This window comes from Lissotriton helveticus, chromosome 3_1, assembly GCF_964261635.1.
Source record: "Lissotriton helveticus chromosome 3_1, aLisHel1.1, whole genome shotgun sequence".
NCBI lineage: Eukaryota > Metazoa > Chordata > Amphibia > Caudata > Salamandridae > Lissotriton > Lissotriton helveticus.
This window is the reverse complement of record NC_136061.1, coordinates 1,074,065,624-1,074,084,493: the sequence shown is the minus strand read 5'-3', so window position 1 is coordinate 1,074,084,493 and position 18,870 is coordinate 1,074,065,624. Positions and strand designations below refer to the sequence as shown.

At 40.8% G+C, this 18,870-nt stretch overlaps 1 protein-coding gene across 1 annotated transcript in view; it reads right to left on the bottom strand.

Annotated features, from left to right (window-relative positions):
• Positions 1–18,870, bottom strand: part of SLC38A11 (solute carrier family 38 member 11) — a 489,938-nt gene that overhangs the window by 431,058 nt on the left and 40,010 nt on the right. Inside the window, exons 2-3 of the mRNA XM_078683357.1 lie at positions 9,681–9,746; positions 5,404–5,510 (exon numbers count right to left, since the gene is read on the bottom strand). Coding sequence (XP_078539483.1) covers positions 5,404–5,510; positions 9,681–9,744 — 171 coding nt within the window. The 5' untranslated portion in view covers positions 9,745–9,746. The remainder of the gene's footprint in view (positions 1–5,403; positions 5,511–9,680; positions 9,747–18,870) is intronic.

Here is an 18,870-nt window from a genome sequence, read left to right as displayed (position 1 = left end):
CAACAGTTTGTGAGATTGAAAACCAAGGAAAAGGAGGAAGTTCCCTAGTGAAAAGGTCCAAAGTCAACAGGTCAAAAAGACCCTGAGATGCATGAGGAGATGGTTGAGAGAATATTACCGCTCACCATGTTTTAGACAGTCTAGTCTGTGCGGTTACTCTCGATATCGTGCTTCTTCAAGAACAGTTTGAAGGGCAGTCACAGTGGGTCACAATGTGTACCTATAATAAAAATATAATACGAGGGTTCGTAAGCACAATATTGTTTGCAGATTTGACCTTCAGTCGGGTATCACCTGGGTTGTCATTCGTTATTGTAACACCGTATATTTCGGACACTAACCCTGTCTCTATTAATTAACACTAGTGGAAAGTAGCCAGGATTTTCATATTTACTGGACCATTATACGGTATCATAATTGAAATCGCCTTGCCGGCTTTATACTATAACTTAAATCGTTTCACCGGCCTCACTCTAAGATGGCCGCCACATTAGAATGGACATTCCACCCTCCATGATAGGGGCTGATCCCGGCGTCACGTGACTTTCGTCTAGTGACGACTCTCTCTGCTTTAAAACACGGCGCGCTACACTGGGAACAAGGACATCTGAATCACAACCCGTCTTTCTTTCTCTCTTCTTCAAGGGTCTGTACGACCCGAACACTTGCACATCTCGGTGCCTAATTCTCCAATAGGCATGGCATGGTGTTTTTAATCAGGACCAAGCACTTTTTGCTTGGACTTGCGTTGTGACTGCATAGTACCGGTGAGGGGGTATATGCTGTCATGAGGTAATTTTTTAAAATTTGAGATTGACACCTAGTAATTGTATAACTCGGCTAATGTATCTGGATCTATGGGTGCGCACGTTGATGCAATTTGACTTGGACTGGTGCCCCCTCTGGGCAAACGTCTTTTTAATATCTGATAAATACTTATATATGTCAATGTATTTTTGCAGCCCTGATGAAATTCCCAAGGCACGAATGGGAATGAAACGCGTTGGCTGTGCCGCTGTACATGAAAATAAAGAAAACTTTTACAAATAAGAACCGAAGACCTACAATTCTTTTTGGACTTCCGTATACTATTGACTTCACTGTGTGCGCCTCTCTGCTCTTACACAACCATTGGTCTGATATACATCCTTGGCAGCGGATGGTGAGAGTAGCCGCACCGCCTAATAATTTTGAAACAGACGAAGTGGATGTGCGAAACCTTAGTCAGCTGCTGGTTGCTTCTGTTTATTGAAAAAAGACTTTGTGCGAAACACAAAATTGGTGATGAAAATAGAAAAATTAGGAAAGGAGCGTGGAAACAGATTCAAAATTAATTGTCAGCCAGCGAATGCTGCTATCCAAATTGTCCTTTCTAATTGGCCGACGCGTTTCGAATCCAGGCGATTATGTACAGGATTCTCATCAGGGCACAATTACTCTGTCTGTAAAATTTTAAAGAGAAGAGATGGCGTTTCAGTGTTTGGGATGGAAAAGACAGGACTCCCTGTGAAGTGACATACAGCAAAGGGACCTACAGGGTCTTCAGCAGAAACAAATTCAAGGTAAAGTTGGGAATGCAGGCTGGAACGGCTCCTAAAGGAGTCAGGGGGGCAGAACTACCTGCAATGAGGTGGATTACCATTAGCGTGGCTAGAACATATAAAGTACACAAATCGGTTGAAGGGAAGACTCGAAAATGCAAAAAATGCACATACCGTCAGCTGCTTCTTTGCTGTACGGGGGCAGTCGCCTTTGGATGTAAAATTAGATCCTTCCGTGGGGTTACACTGAAGGGTGAGTCCGGGCGCTGTGCATAAACAGTGCGGGGTTAATATGTATGGCTGGAGTTGATGTGAACAACAAGCACTAAACTGAGTGGCGAGAAAACATACCTTTATTTTTCAATCGCTCTGCGCGAGGGGTCTGGTTCTGCGGGTCAACTTAACTTCAAAAGCCAGCGCGTGCAATATTCGCCAGGCTCCGAATCACTATGAGCAAACGGAACCGGGTTAGTTTGGTTGCGCGAAAAAGCGAGAGTGAACAAAGGGGGCGGCGTGGCTCCGCAGGAGCCGTGCTTACCTCCGTCTTACTCGGTGAACGTGTCCAGCATACTGCATGGATCCAAAGATGGACGCCACTGGTGTTGCCATGACAAAAAGCACACCGCCGTGTGCTATGGTTTATGGGACTTGTAGTTCTATCCGCGCAGGAAAAAATTACATGCAATGTGTCAATTGAGGAAATAATGAGACAGACCTGTCCGGACATCAGTGCCAGGGCCTTTCTCACTAAACGTTCAAAGAGGAGCCCCTTCCTGTGATGCTCCAGAGGTCTGGGTGCACCCCTTAGTTCAGTGGGCTTGGGCAGGCCTATCCCTGGTACAATGTGGTAGCTGATTGATTGATGCAGCTCATTTAGTCTCACCCCCTTCCACCTCGGGATTTGGGTGAAGCACTGGCAATTGCTCCCTTGGTGTGGGGAGACCTTTTTCTTGCTGCTGGAGAGAAATGTAATTAACATGGTACAGAAGGGTGATAAAAGTCCTGTGCTATGATCATGAGCTGAGCCAGAAAAATATGACAATTGTACAGATATCATTTTGGAACTCACTCATTTGATTTTGTCACATAGGGTACACCTTATTTCCATACGTCACTGCTCTCTACAGCCAAAGGGAAACGAAACTGCATTCAAAGGCAGTTTTCCCCTATGTGTATCATAGAGTGTCACTACAGACAAAACAATAAATCATGCTGACTTTCCCTTTTAGTGTACACTAAAATTATAAGCACTACCCCAGTTCAATATCTGATCCTGCAGAGTCCCCTTTGCACCAGGCTACTAGTGCTCTTTAACCAGGCTAGGCACATCGGCAGTCTCACACGCGCAGCTCGCACACGAGTGTACACATGTTCACATGTAACCAGCCAAGTGCCCCTCACCCTTGCTGCATCCCAGAGGCCTTATCTTAAAAGGTGGACACTGGCGAGAAACAGGCGCAGTCCATTAGCCACGTGATTACCGTGGGTGAGTGTAAAGTAGACACACGGTATTTTTGAAAGTGTCACTTTATTTTAAGTTAGACACGACACACCGGGCAGAGCGCTCCGGTCACCGGCTCAATATCATGGACAGCTGCTACTGTCCTCATCAACTCAACTAACTGTCAGATTACAACACAACACACCGTCCAACGTAATGTATGCTAATAGGGTCGCGCGGCAGGGACGGGAACATGCAGGGGACAATAGCAAGATGGAAGGGTACCTACGTCACACGCATGTAAATGCGGGGTCGCGCGGCAGGAACGGGGACAAGGAAGGAACAATGCGAGAGGGAAAAAGTGCCAACTTAACAGTGAGACACTTTTAGTGAGACTCAACCACAAAAAAAAGTCCAAAAGCTGGTGATCCAGAAAGCAAAAGACCCCAAACGTATGGAATGGGCGGAACCCAATTGCAAAAGAGGGGCTCCAGGAAATGCCTGCACCATGCAGTGACCGGCAAGCTGTTGGCAGTCAAATTCTTCTTCTATATCACAGTTCACTCTAATGGGGTCCTCCCTCTCTTACACACACCTATCCAGGACACCTTATACTAATTAATAAGCAGGGTTAACCTCTATAAACAAGGCACAGCCACAAAGAGTAGTGTATCATCAACCTCCTCAGTATGAGAGACGACTGGTTATGTTGACCAGATCTGCTCCAGCTTTGCTACCGAAACTGTTTATGTATTTAGGCTTTGCACTAATGTTGTTCCAGTTTCCTACCTCTTTAAGGGGCGCTCCTTTGATTCTTCTTCCTCCTTGCTATGGATCCCTTTCCTGCTCCCGATTATTTTGAAATATTTCTACTCCTGATTCATATGAACTATCCTTTGGGTGTTTTATCTCGGATTCATTATTCTGACTTACATTTGTGCACGTTTACAACTATTTTTCAGAGGGATTTATCACCATTTCTCAGAGGTTACTGTTGGGGAGACAGTTGTCAGCAGCTGAACCTTCTGGTTCAGGTAATTCACTTGTGAAGTGTTGCAGTGAGTGCATTACCAAGAACATATACTATTCAACTTGCCTTCTTTCAACTACTGTATTAATACGTCATTTGTTTCCCACACATGTGGGCGACTCATGAGAGACAGTGCATCTGTCTCCAGCCACCAGAAGCAGACAGCTCCCCGTAATTAAAGAGACACTCTTCTGATATGGGGTGATGCATAAAAATCAATGTAGATGATTTTTCATAAGTCCTGGAAGGTTGTAGTATGATTTAAGGCAATTGTCTTGGAAACCATTCATAAAAGAATTCCATTGAAAGCTATAAGTGCAATGTCACGGGAAGAGCTACTTCCCTGCTTTTCCTGAGGTATCGTGAGACCCACGTCAAGTGGTCAAATGGTGGATGATCGCGATCTCATTCACCTTTCCCTGCTTCCTTTGATATTCACCTTTCCCTGCTTCCTTTGATATTCCCAAACTCAAGAGAGGTAGGAGAATTCTAGTGGAAGTGCTACCATCTTTTATATTCTGTGTCAGCATGGATCTGCACAGATCCAAGTTGACAGTCGACTATTCTTTGCGCTGAGACTGTGGCCATGAGTGACAAGCAGAGGTATGGAGCAGAGGGTGGTGAGTATGGCTAGCAGGATATTTAAATTTGTTATTCTTGGTAGGGTGTCGGAGAGGGTATGCTGAGGGTTTTGAGGTGAGTATTGGTATACCGGGTACTTTAATATTTCTTATTTGGGTTAGGGACGGATAATACTGAGGATGGTGTGTAGATGGCAGGAAACTAAGTTATTTTATTTTTTAATATTTGGGCAGATTGGATAATGCTACCTGAGGCGTGGAAGGAAGGATGCCAAGGATTGTTTTGTTTTATTTATTTCCGAGAGAGATGGACAGCGGCAGGTTGGTGTGGTTGGGAGGGCACAAAGTACGATTTTTAATGAATACTCAAAATGAGGATGGAAGTCTGAGGGAAGCAAGGCCAAGTCCACCAGTCCAAAATATTTACTCTACCCCTACACTGCTGATATTGGAAAGGTGAAAGGATTTGAAAGGAGCATTAATTTAATAAAATTGTAGATGGGTAACTGTAAATAAATGGGATGATGTTCACCCCTAGAGTTCTGTGTGACATCATAAATAATTCAAGCTTCAATCCTATTGTCTATTTGATGTCCCGACAAACCTCTAATTGAAAAAGACCGCATTATTTATTTTTCAGTGTATAACTCTTATATTGCTAATACGCATTAAAGAACACAACATTTGATTGAAAGACATAAGTATTCTGCATCATTTAAACACTTAGAAAAGGTAGTAGACTCTTCATTTTCACTGACACACTACATATTCGAAATGAAAACACATAGACAAATGGTACATCGATATTACCTTTCCTAGCTTTGCTACATCACGAAAAAGAGACACCGGGAAGGTAAATGTAATAGTGACAGCCACAATAACGAAGTGACGATCTGTGAGGATGTTATCAGTGTCAACTAAAAGAAAGAAAACAGGTTTGAGAAAAAAAAGAAGAGAATGCAAAGAAGATTTTGAAAAATAACAAAGCTGAGAAAACCAGAAACATAACTCAGAAATAAGTGGTGCCTGCTTATACAACGGGAGGTATAAGAGCACACATATGAATCCAAAGAGTTTTGTTCAGAGATCTTTTTCAGATATAGCATGTTATATTGCGTGCTTAAAAAAATAATAATAGACATTCACAACTACTTGGCACCTTGGAGCTTTTTCTTGTAGATATATGTGTTTGTGGTGGTGAGTTTTCCCATGAAGAGGAATCTGTGGGACTGTCTGTGAATAGTCAGTGCCCCTATTACGTAAAATGTTAGGTTTTCCTTGTTAAGTGTTATAAAGGTGAATGAATCAATGTGACCAGCTGATCTGGTTCATGTGAGGATGAAGTTTTTTTAGAGTGGTTTCTGTGGGGTAATCAAATTTGGCTTTCTGGTTATTTGACCATCTGTCTCATCCATGAAAGCCAGTGGCGGCCAGCACCAATTGGAAGTGGCAGGGTGAATTTTAGGGGCAAGGGGGGGATGTAAAAAAAAACATATTTAACTTACCCTATCGCCGCTGCGTCAATCCTCCGCATCAGGACTCGGCCGAACAGGAACCCCTGACAAATCACAATGCTGCATTGTGATTGGTAAGCACCCAGGTTTCCCTGAGCAATCACAACATTGCAATGCAGTGTTGGGATTGGTCTGAGCGCCGTGGTTCGGCGCTCAGACAGGGACTGGGAGCCTAGGCATGTCCTACATGCAGGCTGTAATGCAGCCTGCTTGGAGGCCATTCAAAGTGTGCATGACTGTTTGGCCGGCCCCAGCGAGTCGGCCAAACAGTCATATACACTTGGAGTGAGCAAACCACTCCTCCCCTGCCCTGATCTGAGAGGAGAGCAGTCACGCTCACCCACAAAGCAGCACAGAAACATAAAATGATAATGACTTTGAGTTAATACCATTTTATGTTTCTTTTTGCTTAAAAGCAGTGGGGCGACGCTACTCCGTCTTAGTGGGGGCCCACCACTGATGAAAGCTGTGTCAGCCAGTCAGTCTTGTTACTCATTGGGGGCCAGCACTTATTTTTCCTCCTCAGACTTTCACTCAGAGCATTAGAGAGAAAAGTGCAAAAAGGGGAAAGAATGAGAAAGACGGAAAAACAGCGGCAAAAGAAGAAAGCTGTGATGAAAAAGAACCTGCAACAGTGAATTAAAGAGGCATGAGTTGTCAGGTGGTGGACGAAAGAGGTAAGAAGTGGAATCAAAACTACACAGACTTGGTATTTTGCACCCCTGATATCCGTAGCGCCCGCTGCAGGCTTCTGATGAAAAATTTGGACCCCAGCATTTATTGTTTTACAAATGAAGCATTGATTTAGACGGTAAAATGGTTGACGTTTTCTACTTAACATTTACTGAAATGTCGCCGGGCAATCATTTTGAAAGCTTCTAACCAACTGTTTCTCACATCTTCCAAAAAAAGAGTTGCTAAAGTACTACTAAAGTATATTTGATAAATATTCATTGGCCTTTCAACAAAATGCTTTTCACCCATTCAAAATAGGAAACTGAAAAATGAAAAATTAGGTGCAGCAACTTTTAAAAATCTGATTAAATGAAATAAAGCCTACAGATTTAAATTTAAAATTCGAATCCTTTATATCATTTGGCATTTCTTTTAGGTCCTAGTTATTTTCTTATTGGAGCTACCAACACCTTTATAAGTTGTTCAAATCTTCCATGGTATCCTAAGGCCCTGTCTTCTGTCCAGGATTAATTTTCATGTCCGAGGGTCTCTTCTCGGCAAAATAAACGAAAATCATTTCGAAACTCTTCCTCTACTCACTTTCACCTCGCCAGACTATTTGCAAGAGGTATCACTTTACATTTTGCCGTAGCAAAGAGTCATCTTTCAAGCACCTTTGCTAGAGTTGGCATGTAATGTTGTTGGGAGCTAATTTAGCACAATTTAGAAGCTCTACCAACCCAGATGTGCTAATCATTTTCAATGTTTTCTTGTTTATGCTTTTTACTTTGAAAGGAGTGTTTCAGCAGGGCCTGTAGTTATAATTTTGCCCCCTGTTTGTGGGTTTCAGGTTTAAGCAGACTTTCTAGATCAATATTTCAGAAATTCCTGTTTTAATGCTATGCCCTTTATGGAAGAGTTTTCAGCTTTGTGTTTTCATCCCATGCGTTGCATTTTAAGAGACTGTACTACTGAATATCGAAGATATGAATATCGTGCTACAAGAATATCATGGACACATTATAAAAGACTAAAATGATGAATGCATATAGACGAAGTATAGATCTATTATTCCTAACTCCACATCTATGTAGCTTGAATATGTGCTTTGTAACTTTTATGTTTAGGCTAAGTCCATTTCCCAAAATGTTTACTCACTTGTCTGGCAATAAAACGTTTTTTTTCAACTCACGGGCCTATCTTACTGTAGCAATCTTTACAAAAAATCAACTACATAGATCAAAATTAGCCCAGTGATACTTTGATACATTGGGCATCGTTGAGGAAGTAATTACTTCTTTCCAGAGACTGTTAGTGAATAAACAAAATAGACTAGGGAGGGCACTTTTTCTTGTTTGCCCCTCCCTGCTCCTAGTTGGGGGTTCTCCTATTCATATCTATCTGTGCCTGACTAGAAGTGGCTGAGTTAAAGCTAGGATAATATATAACAAATTCTCCACTATATGAAACCCTTTGACATGTCACCACAACTGTGTGTGATTGCTAAATAGTGTTTAATTGTGTTTTGAGAAAAAAGACAGTTATAAAAGGCACTTTGTGAGTCTCCATTTACTAGCGGGTTGGTGGACTGTCCACCATAATCTAATGAGTTCCTAAGATTTAGGCAGGCGATATTGCAAATGCTATAATATAAATAGCTTAAGCAAGAAAAAACAAAAGTCCTGTTGATTTTGTTACACCTATGTACATAAATGCTGTGAATCTGAGCTCAATACTCCCTTACTGATTAAATAAATGTAGGGGATTTTATCAACGTGACACGTTAAAAGTATGCCTTTCATTTTAATGCAAAAAACATGGTTGGTGGCCCGCTGGCCCGTCAGCGCCGCAGCGGACTTGACTGAAGCTTCCATGACAAAGGACCACCTGCTAAAAATAATTGTTCGCTACTAGGCATGTGCTAATATTTGCTATTTCACCTGAGCTGAGATGTTTGTTGCACCTGCCTAGCAAAGGTTTTTTTGTTTTCAAATAAACTCCCAAAGCGCTTTGGTGTCATTGTATGATTTCTCTGCCTGTGCACATCATACATTATTTGGCATCCGAGAAAAAACAGATGCTAGTGAAGTTTGCAAAGCTCTAAACAGTGTGGGGCAACTGCCACTATTACCTCAACCAGTCAAGTCAGAGGATTCCCACAGTGGAGCCAGCTGTGGCTCCACTATTTGTAGTCCTTCTGTGTCCCGCTTTTAAATGGCACTGGGGAACTGTGATTTCAGTGGGGCAAGGGCACCCCTAATTTATAGCGGTGTTACTTCTATACCAAATTCTCAATGGTCCCCATGGACCTTTAAAGAATACAGTATGTTATGTTGTAGTAGAACATTTATTGAATTCCACCTTGTACCTCAAAATTGAACTTTGTGCCAACTTTCTAGCCAAAATACGTTTGTTTTTTATGGCTGAGAAAATGGAGCTTGAGTTTTGCCAACATGGAATGGCTGCTCCAGAGATTACATTTCAGCTTTCAATAGAAAACAAATATATGAAAGTAACAATTTCTCACAGCTCCCTAACAGATTATTAACTTTGTAATATTATAAGTGTTATTTACAAGGAAAGACATTGAATTATTATCCACTTCTTCAACAGTTATATAATTAGCAACATAATAAAGTGTTACAAATCCCATTAGCATACTATGCAAATCCACACACAGTGATGAGATTGTCTTGATTTATTCCACATCACTGAAATGTATCAATCAAACATGGCCAATATCGCAAACATATAGCACTGTTGTTGTCTAATTTGGAATGTATCCAACTTTGTAATGCACATTGAGTGTTACATTTTTTCAAGACAAGTAATCCACTTTAAAATTCACAATTTAAACAAAGAACATTCTAGAATAATAACTAAGTCTGTATTACTTACCCCCAAGTATTCTTTGAAAAACCTTTGTCAAAGTATCTCCTATTATTATGTTATAACTAATCATGGCTGAAAGAAAATACATATATTTTTAAAATACACAAAGAATACTCAGTAGCTCTTGGTACTGTTTTAAAACTATCTTCAAATGTCACAGCAATGCTCGGTCGTTATATTACAGTTAGAAAATATCTACACTGTTGAGCAATTGGCATTATATTGCAATCGTGTAAAACACATGAGTAAATATAACTATAACAATGCAGTTTTAAATTACAATTGGCTCCATTACCAAGATGTTAAATTGTACAGCATTATGTTAACAGAAAGCAATTTAATCGAATAGTTAGAATCAAAAGAAAAAAAATATTAATGAACAATAAAACACACTAAGTAATTTAGTGAAATGATTGCCTCACTTACAATACATTTTCAAATGTGTTCATTTGAAACAAGCTACTATGTTTTATGCATGTACTGCAGACATAGCGTAAATATACACTGAATTCCAGAACATTGACAGCCTCTAGTCAGAACTGAATTTCCCTAAATGTATGTATTTTCCATAAGAACATTCTATGGAGAGAATAATAGTTTCCTTGATTATTTTATTGAAATAAGGTCATATCACCTCGGTACAGTCTTTCCCCCCATCAGATTTTCCGATCTGTCCAGCGAATAATTTCCCATTCTATATATCCTCCAAATAGCTAACATATTGTAATGCCATAAAAATAAAGTGCTATGTTTCACCTGTAAAATTCCCAATTATTTATCAATATCTCTTCACCTTTACAGTATATTGTAGCAGTAACATGTTCATTGAATTTACTTGTTTTATACGAAACAAATGACAAAATGTCCTGATTTTAATCAATGATTTCTTTTTAAATTTAAAAAAAACAATTAGAATTCAGATAAACCAGCATAGCATCCTACCTTAAATTATGTCAAGCATATTAACTACATCATGTCATCAAATTATATTTGACTACATTTTAGAATACATGTGGGGAAATATGCTGGGAGCTTTCAGCTAGTGTGTCGGGTACATAGTTCATATTTTACTGCTGGGACCAACAAGTCTTGCATTTTAGTTACGGGCAGGAACAAACCACAGCAGACGTTCCAACCTCTGATGTTGTAGAGATTGTAGCTTGGTGGTGGCTGGCTCACAATGAAGGGGATTCCAAAAGTGGAGCCGGCTGAAGCTCCGCCATGGGAGATGAAATAGGAGAACAGGGAGGGAGGCAGCCAAAGAAACTGCTGAATTTGAGCAGGCTTCAGTTATTGGACATTTTTAAATGAGGTCTTCGTAGTGGTTTAAATTTCATTTTGTTGTGCTAGATTTTCAGTACCAAGACACTTGAAATTGCACATCAGAGTCTCACACGAATCTTGATAAATAATTTAAGTCATCAATAATGTATATCAATAAAATAATTTGACTTTTTATAATGTTTATGCATATGTGTTCAGGTTGATTAATACAATAGCAATGTACACTCTGGTATATGCATGCATAGCAGAGGCAGTACCAATAAATACAATATTGATATTTGGGGTAATCTATGCATGCACAGTGATGTAAAAAACAGTAATTACAATGCCAATGTACTCTGTACCCTTTGCACACACAATGATGTCAATATCAGTAAATCCAATGTCGATGTACACTGTAACTTATGCACGCTTAATGATGTCAATCTCAATGAGTGCAATGTTGATGTGCAATGTAAATACTGTACATATGATAACAAGAATATTGGTAAATATGATATCAGTGGCTGCTATGTTACACGTGTACACACTCATAAAATCAAATTATTGCCGTTGGATTCATTCGAGATGACCTCTCCATCCTCTCAGAGTCAGTGATACGTTGTCAAATAGGCCCGGCGACCCAAACCCAAGCCTACCGATTGACAGGTCACAAGTCGGGTTACACTTGGCCCAAAGACAAACGCGCACCCAGTGGAAACCCTGATCGACCCCACAGATAGGTAGTCACCAGTGGCGGTTTCTGAGCCAGGGCGTTCGGGCTCCGCCCCCTTTACTTTTACCGGCCAAAGTAGATCATTACCAAAGTTAAAAACACAAACTCTTTAATGTTTACAAAAAATTGTGCTCACTGCACACACATCTTTTTTTGGGTCAAGGCTGTATGTTTTTGCTGTGCTTACCTCTCATGACACAGTTCAGAAAACGATGTTGACGCATGCCGTTTCCAAAATCTGCTGCCTGAGGGTGGGGCTAGGGCCTAATGTATTTGCTGGGCTAACGAGCTCACAGTCCTGAGGCTTGTGAGGTCATCAGCTCGGTAAAGACACAGCCTAAAGGGCCAGTCTCCGCCCTTTGACGACGTGGGGGTGAAATTAGCCCCGGGCGTTTTAGACTGAAGCCCTGATTCACAGTGGCTTCACGTCAGTCAGGGAGTGGAGAGGATGGTCACTCCACCCTTTCCCAACTCGTCACGGGGGTGGTCCCACCCTGTGGCGAGTTGAGAAAGGGTGGGGTGAAGGCTGCAGGCAGGCGTGAAGCAGAGAAATTGAGACTGCGTAGTTTGTCATCAAAGAGTTTGAAGATAAACTGCGCAGACTCCAGTTATCTGCTTCCCGTGCTGCTGTTAACATCAGGACCGTGTGGACATCATTATTTGAGTTCCACTGAATCTGCTCTGGTAGCGAGTAGCTGAGATGCAATGAAAGTCCGGAAGGATACACAGCCGCGGCCCGTGGAGGGAGTTGTGGTGGGGCAGGCAGGCGGGGTGGGGGAGGGGCAGAGTGGGGGGTGATAAGCACCGGAATATGGATGATTACAGGTAAGTAAACAATTAAATTAATAAAACGAATTTCGTAGCGCGCCCTGCATTGCATTTTGAGATGCAGGACACGGAACTAAATTCGTTTTTATTAATTTAATTCTTTACTTACCTGTAATCATTCATATTCCGGTGCTTATCACCCCTCACCCTGCCCCTCCCCCGCCACGCCTGCCCCTCCCCCGCCAAGCCTGCCTGCCCCACCGCAACTCCCTCCACGGCCGCGGCTGAGGATACCTATTGCAGCTCTCCACCGTGTGAGTACACTACTGCACCAAGCTACTACTCGGTAAGCAAAAGAAAATGCTTAGCAAGTTTCCAGGCACTGGCACGCTAAATTTACTGTAATTCTGTTAAGCAAGTAAAATACTTAAAAAGTCACAGGGACGGGCGTTCGTACTGAGGGAGATAATTGCTTGCTACACTACATGAAGTGTTTGTTTAAATCATCTCGACAGAAAATGCGCTCATGGCCTGCGAGTGCAAATCTGCCCGCTGGCCTCTCGGTAAAGGACAAGACAGTGGAGGGGGGGGGGGGGGGGCAGGCTGTCAGAGGGGAAGGTCTCATGTAGATAGCACGGGCCATAAATTCACTCACAGGTGCCTGTCTGCAAATCCTGCCACAACATCTACCGGTAAATGACTGTGTGAAGAGTTTTGGTAATGAAGAAAGTGCCATCTTGACAAAAGGCAGCACCATATTCAGACTTTTCTGATATGAGACAATCTGAGAACGCACCCACAGATAGAGCTTGATTCACATCTTCATGTTAGTGTAAAAATGGCTAAAAAACTCCTGTCTCTCATACTATGTTTATGTCATGACTGATAGCTTATTAGCCGCCGTGCAAATCCGACTTTTTCTTCCAGGCAATGAATGTCTATGATGTTGCATGTGACCGTTGCAAGATTATCACCTCTAAAAAATAAACAAAAGCTGGAACATCCGTGTTAGCCCTGGATGTTGCCAAATTCTGTAGCTCTCTCTGTTCTCGTGTGCAGCGTTATTTGCTTCATGGCCCATAGGTTTGCATTCAGCAAGTTTTCAGTTCTCTTTCAATGTAATTGGGCAAAGGGACTAACACGTTGTCAAAGGTTGTTATATGCCAATGCCACTGTACAGGATCAAACTATTTTCCTATTATTTTATGCAGAGAAAAATGTGTGCCTTATCCACAGTTGAATTTTCATATTGGTCCTTGCCATAAGTGTTGAAGTTATTCAGAGAGTCTCCCAGGGACAGGGAAGTGGCAGCGGTTAATTAAAGACTCAATCAGTGGGAGCTGTCTGCACTGATAAGTACTGCATGTACTGCTGCCTGGCAATGTACTGGAGGTGGCTGTCGCCAAAGCCCACGTTCTCTTAAACTTTTAACTGCAAATTGAAGGTACAATGCTCCACTGATAATGTTTGAAAATGATGATTAATGCAGCCCCGATCTCTTCAATTTAATTTCGGGTCCTGTGTCCTAAACGTTTAGGTTGAGACTTTACTGTGATGTTGTAGTTTGAACATGTCATATTTCTACAGTGAAGTACTGACTGCAGACAAAAAGTGTTTCCTGTAATAATTATATTGTATTTGGATATCATTTGTATGTAGTAAATGCAGTATTTAGCAAAATATCTTAACGTATTTGTTTATGGCGCCTCACAACTGTTCAGTAGCCACCAGTCAAATTAACATAAATCTTCTTTTAACTTCCATGGTTACTCAGTAGAGTACTGCAGTGTCAATATGGGAATTGATCCTAATGTGCCACTTGCAGAAATGGTTTGTAAAGTTACCATCCAGTAGCATTTAAACACAGAAGATGGAGGCTGCCACATCTTACCTGAGTTGTCTTGTGGTTGCATCTATCCAACATTGATGTTATCTAATAACACATTTCAGCTTTTTATTATATTATATAAGTACACCAGCCAATCACCTATGTATTTCCACATTTTAGAGAGCTTTCCCCCACATGCATCAATCTAGGATTTTGCATTTCTTAAATAGCGAAAATTAAGGAATCGCTATTTAGGAAATGCAAAATCCTATGCATCAAGAAGTCCTAAAAGTTTTTAGGATTTCTTAATTTTCGGAAATTGCGATTCCTTAATTGCGAATCGCAATTAAGGAATGGCATTACATTGATTTCTATGGGCCTAGAGGCCCATAGGAATCAATGCCGTTTTGCATTTTTTTTTTTGCACTCGCAATTTGTTGATGCATTGCAAGGGTGCAGAGGGGGGTCCAAAGGACCCCCCCCCTGCACCCCTGAAATTTATTTTCAAGTGCATGTTTCACACACACATGTCCTAAGGACATGTGTGTCTGTAACATGCAAGTTTAAAAAATGATTTTTTTTGCTTTTTTATAAATTTTCGCAAATTAACACGAGGGTCAACCTCGTGTTAATTTGCACTTCCAATTTCAAAATTCGCAATTTAAAAAAAAATTATGCATTGCAATTAAGGAATCGCACAAATGCGGGCCCACATGCATCAATATCGGCTTTTGCGAGTTCTAAATTGCGAAACATAATGATTCGCAATTTAGAATTCGCAAAAGCCTATGCATGAATATATATATATTTTTTTGCAATTCGGTAAAAATCGCTATTTTTACCGATTTGCAAAAAAAATGCAAATTTTCAATTGCGAATTCACAATTCCCATTCATTCCTATGGGCCAAAATGCCCATAGGAATGAATGGGAATTGCGAATTCACAATGTGCAATTGCAATTCATCAATGCATTTCAAGGGTGGAGAGGGGGGTCAAAATGACCCCCCCCTGCACCCATGAAATGTACTTTTCAGCATAAGTTACATACACACATGTCCTAAGGACATGTGTGTCTGTAGCTTAACAGTTTAAAAAATGCATTTTTGTGCATTTTTAAACAATTTCGCAATTTACCACGAAGTTGAACTTCGTGGTAATTTGCACTTCCAATTTTAAAAATCGCACATTTTTCTGTAATGATGCATAGCATTTCAGAAATCGCACAATTGCGATTTCTTATATGCTAACGCAATTTTAGAAATCGTAAAAAAGATGCGACTTCTAAAATGGCATGATGCATCCCAAACAGCACTTTTGCATTCGCAAACGGCCGATTTTAAGGAATCGCACCGTTTGCGACTACAAAAATGCTTGATGCATGTGGGCCGCGATTCCTTAATTGCATTTGCATTTTTAAGAAATGCAAAAAATAGCGAAATATGGCACTCTGTTTGATGCATCCCAAAAACGTATTTAGGAAGTGCAAACGGCCGAATTTACCGATTCGCACCGTTTGCACTTCCTAAATAGGTTGATGCATGTGGGGGCTGTCCTTTGCACAGTTGTGGGGAAAATCCATTTCCTATGAAGATAACTTTTGCTTGATGATGATGTAAAATAGATGTAAAAGGCAGAATCTGCAGTTGTCTGATGGTAGTGGTGTGTGAAATCTTGAAATAATTAACTGAATTGATATCATTTGGCAGCATAATTCTTATAAAAGAATGTGCAGGTAGCACTGCAGGCTGTTGCCAGTATTGTGAGATGTTAAGTTTGGTTTTACCACCTTATCTTTCCCAATTAGTGTTTTTGTTGTAATAGATAAGTGATAAAGTGCTTGGAAGCTGCAGGGTGGAACAATGAAGAGTAGAGACTTCCATAAATATTTTACTTTTAAAAAAAGACGGCCCTAGAGTCATTGCATAAACGGATTTTTAAACTTAGTCTTATATGCATATTCTTTCAGCTAATTTCCAGGAAATTAAGTTGGAAGATTCACTGTTCCACTGCCATTTATAAGAGGTCTCCTTGGGAAATACAAACTTTAACACAGCTTGTAAGGTTTGCCTGGCACACCACAAAATGATTGGAAAATGTTTTATTAATGATTCTTCAGTATCTCTGGAATTGCAGCTAATCACGTGAAAATAGTGCATGAAATATGCTATTAAACCCTGTAATTTCCTGAATTTTCTCTGGAGATCTCTACTGCCACTCTGAGTAGAGGTGGGCCTACTTGCTGTGCCACATTTGAGTCTTATTACCCTCAGTGTCTCAGCCTGACTTGCATTCACATAGAGGTAAGAGAACTAATTTTCTAAACATTTTGTGAGGGTGATACCAATCAAAAAACGTTTTGCCTGCTGCACACATTCCTTGTCTGGCTTGCCTATTAAGCTAGGACATTTCCAAGATACTTTAAGAGTTCTTGTTCAAAACATATAAAAAGCTATTGCTTTATTTTCTTTTTCTTTCAAACCATTTTGCTGAAAAATGCATTATTTTATCCCATTGGTTGTTATGTTAAAAAAAAAAAGATTTGAATGGGAAATGGTGACTAGTCTCCCTAAACAGCTGTGTCCCCTTAAAGTGAAACCCACCACTGCCTCCGCGCCCAGTCCAGCCTCACCACTCTCAAACTTCACCAGCTGCCACTGGTAGTCAAACCACAAGCAGGACCGAGAAGATTGGCCCCAATACAGCATGTTTTGCCAAAGGCACGTGTTCCCAAAATACCACAAAGTTAGATGCCATATGTAGTTAAGAACACTCCGCCAATAAGGACACACCATGCACACCGCACAAGGTGATCGCGTGCTCACCACACCAGACATCTGAACATGCACACACTTGCCCACACTAGCTCTCCATGTTACTGAGAGCCATCTGTGCCCCCCTTATCAGATGGTTTTTCTTATTACTATGATGCTTTTCAATGAATGTCGAAGTGTTTCATTGTACCCAAAAAATTGATATATGTGTGACCAAAACTTCTCTACTTTGAGACTGTCTTTGTCAATACTCTTTCGGCTGCTGCATTTAATTGAATAAACGTGTTCCTGTTTTACCAAACGCCTCTCATCTTTTAGTTTATTTAAGATAAATTCACATTCAAGCAACAAATGCATATGTTTGATGCGTGTACCACAGACAGTAATTACCCAGATAGGGCTGGAGCAATGGCTCCAGTATTTCTGATTGTAACTTGACTTTTTGAGTTGCTGAGCTTGAGTCATGCTAGCTGATATTATATGAGGTTTAATACAGCAAATGATTTGTATGAAAACAACTCTGATTAAATACTTGCTTTTTTAAATTTAGAAAATAATGGATAATTATATAAACTAACTGCTAGTTGAAAAAATATTATAATAAGATCTTAGTGATAAAAATAAGAGAACACATTTGTCACAATTCCCCCACAAATGTGTAAGCATTATGCTACTTGCACATAAAATATTGCAACGTTGCCTGGGTATAGAAATATGAATTCCCTCTTTTGAAATAATTCTACCCAGAGACTATTATCAATGTGGAGACCACCGACATATGACATCATGCTGGCAAAGTGTACAACTGTACTTTTGCATGTAATATTATCAGGCATAGATTTCTGCAAGCAAAACTTCCAACTAGATGAAACAGAATATTTACCAGATGTTGATAAGCGTAATACAATATTTTAATATAGCAACTACGTAAACAGAGAACATAACTCCAGACATACTCACCTGAAAACAATTACACAACTAAACACATACGTAGCAACTCCTCATCCAGTAGCTCCTAGTCATGCCTTGTCCTTATCACCTCAACTGCACATCATGGCCCACACACACTCAGAAGATGAAGCCAGTACCTATGATGAAGAAGAGGAATTTTACTAGTGAAGAACCCATCAATGTGGTACCTAGGCTGTTGACAAGTGTTCAGTCTGCCTTCAATGACCCTCAGTGCAGCAGCAGGAATGCATGCTATGAGGAAGAGCTCAATGACATGGTGAATATTATGGGGAGGACAAAATAAATAAAAGTGGCCAGGTAAGACAAGGCATGTGCCGGAGAAGTACACCATGATACAGACGGCAATTTGTATCCTTTGTATCCTTTGAGGCGAACATGGATAACATGTCAATAGGCAGCCTTCCGGGAATTCTTGGGTTGCGGATGCTTGGATCAATATCCCTTATATCAAAACCCATGTTTTCTAAGCACTGTGTTGTGACCCCAGATGTTTTTCCTACACATCATGCTGAGTACATCTCCATTGTTCTGACCTGAATGATACAGACGGGACTCCACAAGGCAGGATTAGCCATCATGTGTACTCCATTCCCCACATCTTCCATCTCATTAAGTCTCACCTCAACCTTGCTAACCTCATGCACACAGGAAGTCTCATCCGCTCATGTGGGGTGGATGGGGTTATGGCATTGCCGTCCTTGCGAGGAACACATCTACAAAGAGAAAATAGTCCTGAGCACCAAAATAAAAGTGCCCCCCCCTTTGGTGAATTGGACAGCTAAAAAAGTGACCCATGTTTGCAAACTGAGGCAGTTTTTTACTTGCAAAGAAATGCTGTATAAGTATTTTGAAAGATA